The 9,803-nt window shown below is 40.1% G+C and overlaps 1 protein-coding gene and 1 long non-coding RNA gene across 2 annotated transcripts; one reads left to right on the top strand and one right to left on the bottom strand.

The window, feature by feature from the left end:
- Nucleotides 1-1,129: 1,129 nt before the first annotated feature.
- Nucleotides 1,130-2,132, bottom strand: LOC143605050 (uncharacterized). The gene is made up of 3 exons (XR_013148428.1): nucleotides 1,972-2,132; nucleotides 1,650-1,847; nucleotides 1,130-1,545 (listed from the first exon to the last, which is right to left on the bottom strand). It is a non-coding gene; the product is annotated as an uncharacterized LOC143605050 (long non-coding RNA).
- A 5,258-nt stretch (nucleotides 2,133-7,390) lies between these two features.
- On the top strand, nucleotides 7,391-7,804 carry LOC143605919 (uncharacterized). Its single transcript, XM_077081868.1, has one exon. The coding sequence runs from the start codon at nucleotides 7,391-7,393 to the stop codon at nucleotides 7,802-7,804; it is 414 nt and encodes a 137-aa protein (XP_076937983.1).
- The last annotated feature ends 1,999 nt before the right edge of the window (nucleotides 7,805-9,803 follow it).

Genomic DNA, 9,803 nt, shown 5'->3' with positions numbered 1-9,803 from the left:
CTCGGACTAACGTGTTAGACCTTGAGGGGTGGGTTCGTGTTTCTTCATTGGCGCCATCCGTTCATATAGCTAGAACAGTAACTCACTCCGTTCTTGACTCAGATGAGTGGCAAGACTACACCAAAGGAGGTTGGCCAAAAAGCCAACCTAGAAGAAAACATTGAAAATCTGGACGTAGAGGATACAGGCGGAGGTCTTCTAAACACCTCCACCGTTCACCTTACCGTCACGGATAAACAAAAAGCGAAGACACGTTCCAAAGCAACCATGGCGCCAGACATCATGGCGTGGCTCGAGGCAGAACAACAAAAGCTAAGAGACAAAGTACAAGAAAAAATGGCATCCGTTGTGAAACCTAGATCACTGTTTGATACAGCTTCTAGTACATTACAAGAAATTTGGGCATTTACCCACACATTGTATGTGTGGGTAAATGTGTCTTATGAGTTGCTAGTTGTCTTTACCCACACATAAAATAAGTGTCATGTGTGTTGCCTCAGGACTGTTGAGATAGATCAATACTCACACATCAGTTATGTGTAGGTAAATAAGATGCTATACCTACACATATATGTGTGGCTAAAACCAATTAATATGTGTAGTTAGAAGTATTACAATTTGTGTGAGTTGGAGCTGAAGTGGCGAATGACATGGAAAATGACATGGCATGTGTCTATAAAGTGTTGTTGACACGTGTCATAAAAATATGCGGGAGTAAAAATAATATTATGTGTAGGTAAAGGTGATTGATGTGTTGGCATTAATTTATAAATGTGTAGGTAAATTTGCATTCATATGCAAACAATAATCACAATGCGTTCATATATAAACAAATAAATTAAAAAAATATACTGAATACAAATAGAAACACATGTGACTAAAATTACCATTCTATTAGAAAATCTTGAACCATCATCATTCGAAAAACAAATTAGGAAAAATAACAATTACATAGATTTTTTTTTGAACGGCCAACAAAAATTTATACTAACAAAACAAAACAAAAATATTCAAAAGCCTCCACAAGTTTAAAGAAAATGATAAAACTTCACTCGTTGGTACTATCATCACACTCTAAAGTATCACTGCGCTCGATGTGATGGCGTATTGTACCCTTTGAACTTTTTTTTTACTATTTATTGATCACTTTTCACATGTCATGACCTGATTATTTTCACAAAGCATAAACATGTTAGAAGATATTAATAACATACAAATTTTATGAAGAAATATTTGAAACATATGAATTATATTTAGCTAGAGAACAATTCAATCTTTTAAACCTCACCATACAAAAAGTAACATTGAAAGAAAAAAATAATAGGTAAGTTAGTACAGTACCAACTGCATTGAAATTTTCTACAAGACACCCATCTTCAAGACACTAATCGTATGTATAAGGGAATCCAAATACAGATTGCGAAAAAAGTACAAAGCTAGTTACCTGAAAAAAGAAGGCTTGTGAACTGAAGAAGTTAGGCTCGTTTCCTTCTTGCTCTGATATGGGAACAGATACGGATAGCCCATCAAGAGATGAAGCCAACTCTGTGTATTTCAAAATATCAAGTTCATTAAAAATAAATAAATAATCCAAAAGAAGCATGATATATAAATTAGATTATGCATAGAAAATCAAGTTAAACAACTACCTGCAAAGTTCAAGTCCATTTCGCTTCTCCTAGTGAAAACTGTAGATTTCCTTAATACACCCATAAAAAGAAATACATAATATAATCATTTTTTAATTTGGCAAAGAGTTAATAAGGCAATTTGTCCATAACAAAAAATACCCATTTCATGTTTCAGCACAGGATATTGATTGAACATAAATAATTCACTTGAGCAACCTAACAAAAACGAAAAAAAATGCAGCGACTAGTGAGAAACATCAATTTTGGATAAAGGGAAAGAAACTTCATTGAACTAGAATAATTGTAAAAATTAACAAAGAAAAGGGAGAGAGAGTCTTACATGATTTAGATCCCCTAACCGTGACTTAGGCCTGAGACTCAACGGAGGCAAGCGACGACTAGTGAAGGCCACGGAGTCGGTCGACTTGTGGAGTCGTGAATTAGTTTGAGGAGGCGGCAGGTTGAAGAGAGGACTGAGTCCTTGAGTAGAGAACGTATTTAGGGTTAATTAGGAGGGGAAAGAGGTATGGAAAAATTAATTTATTTAGAAAAATACGTCAAAATGTCATAATAAATCTATACATATGTAGTTTTTAAGAAGACATGCATCTCAAAATTTTAAGTGTCAAGCATGAAGTGTCACTGAAAATAAAAGTTAGTAGAAATCGCTAACCTTACGAATCGAGCCGACTTAGCTCACTTTCAAATAGAGATTTTTTCAAGCGAACTTTTTTCAAGTAAGCCATGACGTGCAAGTATTTTTGTAGACCTAAGTGGTTGACCATGATACATGGAGGTGGTTGTGTATACTATTGGAACGAATTACGAACATTCCAAAAAGAAATAAAAGAACTTGTCTTGGTACCTGGGTCTTGAGTGAGAAACACAAAAACTTTTTTCTTTTGAGTGTTACGGCCCTAAATAAACACGCTTGTACATAATTGATCCCACTTAACCATCAATAAACTTAATTAACTAATAACAACCATACAATAATCAAAACTCTAACGGATTAACATAACTATAATTGACTAATAATGACTCTATTCGATCAAATAATTAACTAACTTACATTAAACAATCATAATCGATAATAATTTTCTATAATTGGTTGTTAACTATAATTTATAATTACCCACATCACTTGACCACCGGTGACCTTAATCGACCATCACCGACTCAAATTGACATTAATTTTTCGTAATTGACCAATAATAACCCTATCTAAGCGTATTTAACCATTAATGGACATATTTAATAAAAAATTGAACTAATTAATTAACCATAAAAGATAAAAAGGATCATAATTGACAATAATTACCGACAATTGACATTATTGGCTCTAATCGAATCTCGAACCACTTGACTACAAGTGAAGTTAATTGACCACCAATGTTCTAATCATCATGTGCATTTATTTTGCAATGTCATTTGAAAAAAATAATTTATTACTTCATTTATATGAATCCAATATCTACACATATTATATATTTTCTAACATATATATATAATATATATATTGCCACGTTATTTGAGAATTAAAAAATTTATTACTTCATTTAAATGTATCCAATATCCACACATATTGAACATTTTTCTATTATGTGTAGGTTTTTAACTTGCCATGTCATTTTCAAAAATAAAATAAAAAATAGTTTACCTCATTTATCTACATATTTATTTACAAGTATTATGTGTTGCTAAACATAATCAATTACCCACACATATACTAGTTTTTAACATATGTGTAGATAATTTAGCTACACATAATTAAAAATTACCACATGTGTGGGTAATTAAGATCTAACTTATCGTTAATTTTGGGTGGAAATTTTTCCTCCAAGGCTAAGTGTGGGTAAAGAGTATTACCAACATATATTAAGTGTTGGCCATTACGAAAAATTATTATAAACTATTACCTACACATGTACAAACATGTGTAGGTATTTACTTACACATTTACATGTGTTGGTAAATTATGTGTGGATAAACACCCTAATTTCTTGTACGTAGCAACGAAGAAGAGGAATCCGAAGAAAACTCAACACCGGCTCGTGCGAAAACATCGGCGGGAAAATTAAATTTTATAGCAAGAATAGCCGAAGCAGAGCTACCAGAAAATCCTAAAATCCCGCCAACGGTGGGCCAGTATGATGGTATCTCAGATCCAGACGATCACTTGCAAACCTTCACGGCTGCGGGATTAGTATCAGGGTGGACCATGCCGTTATGTGCCACATCTTTACCCTAACCCTAGTGGGAGCCGCTAGAGCATGTTTTGAAAGGTTGCCAGATGGCCAAATTACAAGCTGGGAAGACCTAGCAAAAAAGTTCACTCAACAGTTTAGACAGCAACGGCGACACATCAGTGACCCAGCGGACATTTTGAATGTCGTAAGGAAAGATAATGAAACGCTTGAAGATTTCATCACAAGATTTAACCAAGAAGGCCTGAACATCAGCGGCGTAAGTGAAGAACTTCTGCGGGCAGCCTTTCGCCAAAACGTAAAATGTGACGATCTTATACGTAACCTTACGGGCATAGAAGGCATGCCGCAGCGATGAGACGATGTTATGACCACGGCCAAAAGGTACGCGCGGATGGAAAAAAGCTTGAGAAAAGAACTGGCAAAAAATGACGCCATAAATGATATCAACAGGGCCCGCCAGGGCAAAAGAATGTCCTCCGTGTGGTCAAGGTTGAACAGCGACAGAAAGTCTACCTTTGACCCATCCAAAACAAGACAAAAGGGTCAGTCGAGTACGCTCCAAACGAACGCATCCAGGTGGACTCCGCTGACAAAAAGTCCAGCCCATATAATGTACAACGAAGGAATCCAACCGAAAAAACCGGCACCAGTTAAACAGGGGCCGGGCACAAATATGAAATGTTATTGCGACTTTCATGAGCAACATGGCCATTCGACAAACCAGTGTATCAACTTAAAAGACGTGATCGAAGAATGCGTCAAAAATGGCAAATTGGATCACCTTGTCAGAAACATACGAGGAAAGTACAGACGCCCACCTTAAGAGATGGTGGAAAACCAGAAAAGAAGATCAAAGATCTACACGCCAATATGATCTTAAGCAATGTTCAAAACAAGAAAAGAAAAACAGATTGGGCGCCATGGAAAGAAGAACAAGTCATTTTCCCAAGAGTAAGAGGAGGGGCGAACAAGAAAGCACCCTTAGTGATCACAGCCGTCTTTGGTAACTACATGACGCCCCGTTTCTTTGTTGACACAGGGGCAACGTCCAACATCATGTACCGCCAGTGTTTCGACTTGGTAGACGAAGAAGACAAACGTCGGTTGACAGCAGTTAACGCTCCAATCACGGGGTTCAACCAAAGTATTGCATACCCGCTGGGGCAGCTGACATTCCCAGTCGAGCTAAGTGATGGGCTCCATTCGCGAACGGAAGACGTCGACTTCCTAGTAATGGAGACCCCCCACCCACAATATGATATAATCTTGGGAAGAGAGGCCATTGGTGATTTCAATGCTACCCCGTCAACAGCACATGTGATAGTAGGGGTACCAACCCCGACCGAGATAGCAATGATCCACGCCAACAAAGAGTGTAACATTGCGGAGAGAAAAACACCGCCACAAAAGACGCTTAAACTCGGTAAAACCAGAGAAGTGGAAAAATGGATACTCAACAAGAAGTTCCCAGAGCAAAGCATAACCATTGGACCAACCATCTCCGAGTAGGGGTGTTCAAAAAGCTCGCGGCTCGTGGCTCACTCGAAAAAAGCTCGACTCGAAAAAGCTCGATTCAAAATGAGCTCGGCTCGACTCGGCTCGATTTCTAAACGAGCCGAGCTCGAGCCAGGGTCAGCTCGGCTCGTGGCTCAGTTTTGGCTCGACTCGTTAGCTCGGCTCGTTGGCTCGTTTAGATTAAACCCTAAATTTTAACATCTATATACAATAATATCATACTTATACATATATTATGTCACTCGATACCTAAAACCTTATAAAAGAATAACGAAAATAAAACATATAAAGTTCTAATTATTAATTTTTTATAATATGTATGTTAAAATTATATTTTTTTTTATCTTTTATATATCAAAATTTGTTAAGAAATTAAAAAATAAAAAAATTCAAAAAAATAAAGTAGACCGGCTCAAGCTCGAGCTTTAAACGAGCCGAGCTCGAGCTCGATTTTTCAGCTCGATAAAGAAAACGAGCCGAGCTCGAGCCAGTTCGATTAAGTTCGAGCTCGAGCTCGAGCACACTCTGGCTCGGCTCGACTCGACTCGTTTACAGCCCTATCTCCGAGGAAGCACGTGCGGCACTCAAAAGCCTGTTGGTCAAGAACATTGATGTCTTCGCCTGGACTCCGGCGGATATGACGGGGTCCCGAGAAGCAAAGCGGAACACGAGCTAAAGGTTAACCAAACCTTCGTTCCGGTGGTACAACAGCGAAGAAAAATGGGACCAGAACAGGAAAAAGCATGTGATGAACAAGTTCAGCAATTGATTGATGCGGGTATAATTAGAGAAATCCAGTACCAAACATGGGTGGCCAACCCAGTAATGGTACCTAAGGCAAATGGCCAATGGCCCATGTGTATAGACTTCAAAGATCTTAACAAAGCTTGTCCAAAAGATTGTTATCCACTGCCAGAGATCGACCTTAAAGTTGACGCGCTAGTATCCTTTCAGTTCAAATGCTTTCTAGACGCATACAAAGGGTATCACCAGATCCACATGGCGGCAAAAGACCAAGACAAAACGGCGTTCAGAACGAACAGCGGAACATATTGTTACAAAATGATACCATTTGGTCTCAAGAACGCCGGGTCTACTTACCAAAGGCTAATGGACAGAGAGTTCAAACCTCAGATTGGAAGAAATTTGGAAGTCTACATGGACGACTTGGTCATCAAAAGCAAGACGGAAGGAGCCATGTTATAGGATATCGAGGAGACCTTCGGAACTCTAAGGTCAATTAGCATGAAGCTTAACCCAGGAAAATGCTCCTTCGGCATGGAGGAAGGAAAATTCCTCGGAGTAATCATGACGAATGGTGGCTTCAAAGCCAACCCGGAAAAATTGGAAGCCGTACGGAAAATGCCGTCGCCAAAATCGATCAAACAAGTGCAAACGCTTAACGGCCGATTAGTCGCATTGAATAGATTTTTATCTAGTCATGCGGTGAGATCATTCCCGTTCGTCTCAACCCTAAGAAACTGCCTCAAGAAATCTCAATTCCGATGGACGGAAGAAGCAGAAACGGCGTTCTAAGAAATTAAGTCACGATTAGAAGAATTACCAACACTTACAGCCCCTAAAGCTGGGGAACCATTAATAGTGTACTTAGCAGCATCAGAAAGAACTATCAGCGCAGTCTTGATGGTGGAAAGAAATGGCGTTCAAACGCCTATTTATTACATAAGCCGAACTCTGGCAGACGCAGAAACAAGATACTTCACCTTGGAAAAGTTAGTCTTATCCTTGGTCCAGACAGTGCGACGATTGAGAAGATACTTCCAAGGCCATCCGATACATGTTCTCACCAACTTTCGCCTACAAAATGTGCTAAGCAAGCCAGAATTGTCTGGAAGGCTCGCAAAATGGGCAATAGAATTGGGAGAACATGCCATCAAATACAAACCAAGGCCAACAACTAAGGGCCAGGTTTTGGCCGACTTCATCACATAAATCCCTCAAGAAAAGGAGGAAGAATGCAAAAGAGAGATCGAAACCCCTGTAGATCAAACGAAAGATGATGAAGTCTGGAAGATGTTCATAGACGGAGCTTCCAACGATGAAGTCGCTGGAGCGGGCCTAAAGATAACCAACCCAGAAGGGCAACACTTCACGTACGCATTACGCCTAGAATTCAAAAGCACAAACAATGAGGCGGAGTACGAAGCTCTATTGGCAGGGTTGAGAATAGCTAAAAAGCTAGGGGCACGCCACTTGAAAGCACATGTGGATTCTGTTTTAGTGGCAAATCAAATTAAAGGATCGTACGATGAAAAAGACGATAAGATGGCATCATACCTAGCGCAAGCTAAAACGCTAATGGCAACTTTTGCCACATGCAAGGTGAAACACATCAAGAGAAGTGAGAACAAACAGGCTGACGCCTTAAGCAAACTCGAAGCCGTTGGTTTTGAACACCTAGAAAAGATGTCCGCATCGAAGTTTTAGCAACACCTTCAATAATGAACAAAGAAATTCTCGTTTGTTCAGAAGCACAAAACAGTTGGCTGACACCAATCATCAACTACCTCGCAAGAGGTATTCTGCAAGAAAAGAAAGCATAAGCGCGGAATATTTGACACAAAGCGTTGAATTACACAATCCAAGAAGACATTCTCGATAGGCGATCATACTTGGGGCCACTCCTCAGATGCGTGGATCCGCAAGACGCAAATTATCTGTGTAGAGAAATTCATGAGGGAATATGTGGCGTACACGCAGGACCAAGGATGGTGGTCGCAAAAATCATGAATACAGGATATTATTGGCTAGGCATGCATGTTGACGCCGAGAAAAGAATTGAGAAAATGCAGCGCTTGTCAACGCCACGCGCCAAACACCCTGCGCCCGAAAAATGCCATGATACCGGTAACAGCCTCTTGGCCATTCCAGAAATGGGCGATTGATATAACTGGACCATTTCCAGAGGCACCGGGCCGGGTGAAATTTTTGATTGTGGCGATCGACTACTTCACAAAGTGGATCGAAGCAAAGCCGGTCGCAACAATCAGCACAACCAGCATCAAAAATTTTATTTGGTAATTCATAATTTGTCGTTTTGGATTACCCATGAATTTGGTCAGCGACAATGGAACACAGTTTGCTGACCAACATATCCAAAAATGGTTAAAAGAGCTCAATGTCACGCAGACATTCACCTCTGTTGCTCATCCGCAAGGGAATGGAGAAGTGGAACGCGCCAACAGAACAATCGTGGGCGGAATTAAGAAAAGGTTAGCAAACCACAAATCATGATGGGTCGATCAGTTACCTCACGTACTATGGGCCATAAGAACGCACAAAAACACAAGTAATGCAGAAACGCCTTTCAGCCTAACGTATGGTACTGAAGCAATGATCCCCGCCGAAGTCGGCGTTCCTTCTCCAAGAGTCACATTACCAAATAACAATGATGCGGAAAGGCGGTTAGACTTAATGCTTCTCGAAGAACGTCTAGAGTTGGCCTCAATACGAGAACAAAATTACAAGCGCCAGCTGCAAAAGTATTATAACACCAAAGTAAAGATATGTGAGTTCAACGCCGGAGATTATGTTCTTCGCAACAACGAGGCATCAAGAGCGCATGCACAAGGCAAATTGGCGCCGTCTTGGGAAGGCCCATATCAAATTAACAAAGTGTTGGGAAAAGGCGCCTACACGCTAATGCATCTCGATGGCTCAGCGATTCCTAGAACATGGAACGCAACACAATTGCGAAGGTGTTATATGTAAATCGATTCCAATTGTAAAAACAGGCCAAGGGTCGAATTTGAATGGAAACGATCCTCCGCATTTCATAAAATAAGCATCCATTTCATTTATATACAAGAAATTACAAGCGAGCACTTATGCCCGCACACACACAAAAAAAAATAACAAAAATACAAGCCAAGATGATATATCCTAATCTACATCGTTGACACTCTTCCCAGAGTCAACGGCAACGTTATCTTCTTGACTACCAGCTGGAGCGGCGGAAGGCCCAGCTTGCGAAGGTTCAAGCAAATTCCTCAACAGCTGCACGCCAATTTCTTTCTTAGCATACTCAGCAACTTGCGAAAGAATAGGAAACGTAAGAGAATCATATTCTGTCTCGGCGGTAGTATACTCCTTATCCACATCAATGGCGTAAAGAGCGTAGGCCTCAAGCTGAAGGTTCTCACGCAAATACGTAAGGGCTTCTTGAAAACCAGCCTTGTGGCCAAGCTGTTGGGAAGCATTGACAAGGACTACAACGCAACGCGTCAAATCATCATCGCTAATGATGCGTTGGGCAACCTACATAAAAGAAAACAGTTAGTAGGATAAATAAATAAAGAAAAAAGGGCAAAGGAAATACCTTGCGAATAGCATGCTTCAACAACCAATCACGGTCAGCTGCGGCTGCAGCAAGCTCAGAAGTCAAAACTTTAATGGCTTCCTCATTGGAAGCCAACGTGTCAGCCAG

This window comes from Bidens hawaiensis, unplaced genomic scaffold, assembly GCF_021521415.1.
Source record: "Bidens hawaiensis isolate Kalapana, Puna unplaced genomic scaffold, B.hawaiensis_p1.1 tig00002123_1, whole genome shotgun sequence".
Taxonomy (NCBI): Eukaryota; Viridiplantae; Streptophyta; class Magnoliopsida; order Asterales; family Asteraceae; genus Bidens; species Bidens hawaiensis.
The sequence above is the reverse complement of the archived record's forward strand: the minus strand, read 5'-3'. Positions and strand labels throughout refer to the sequence as shown.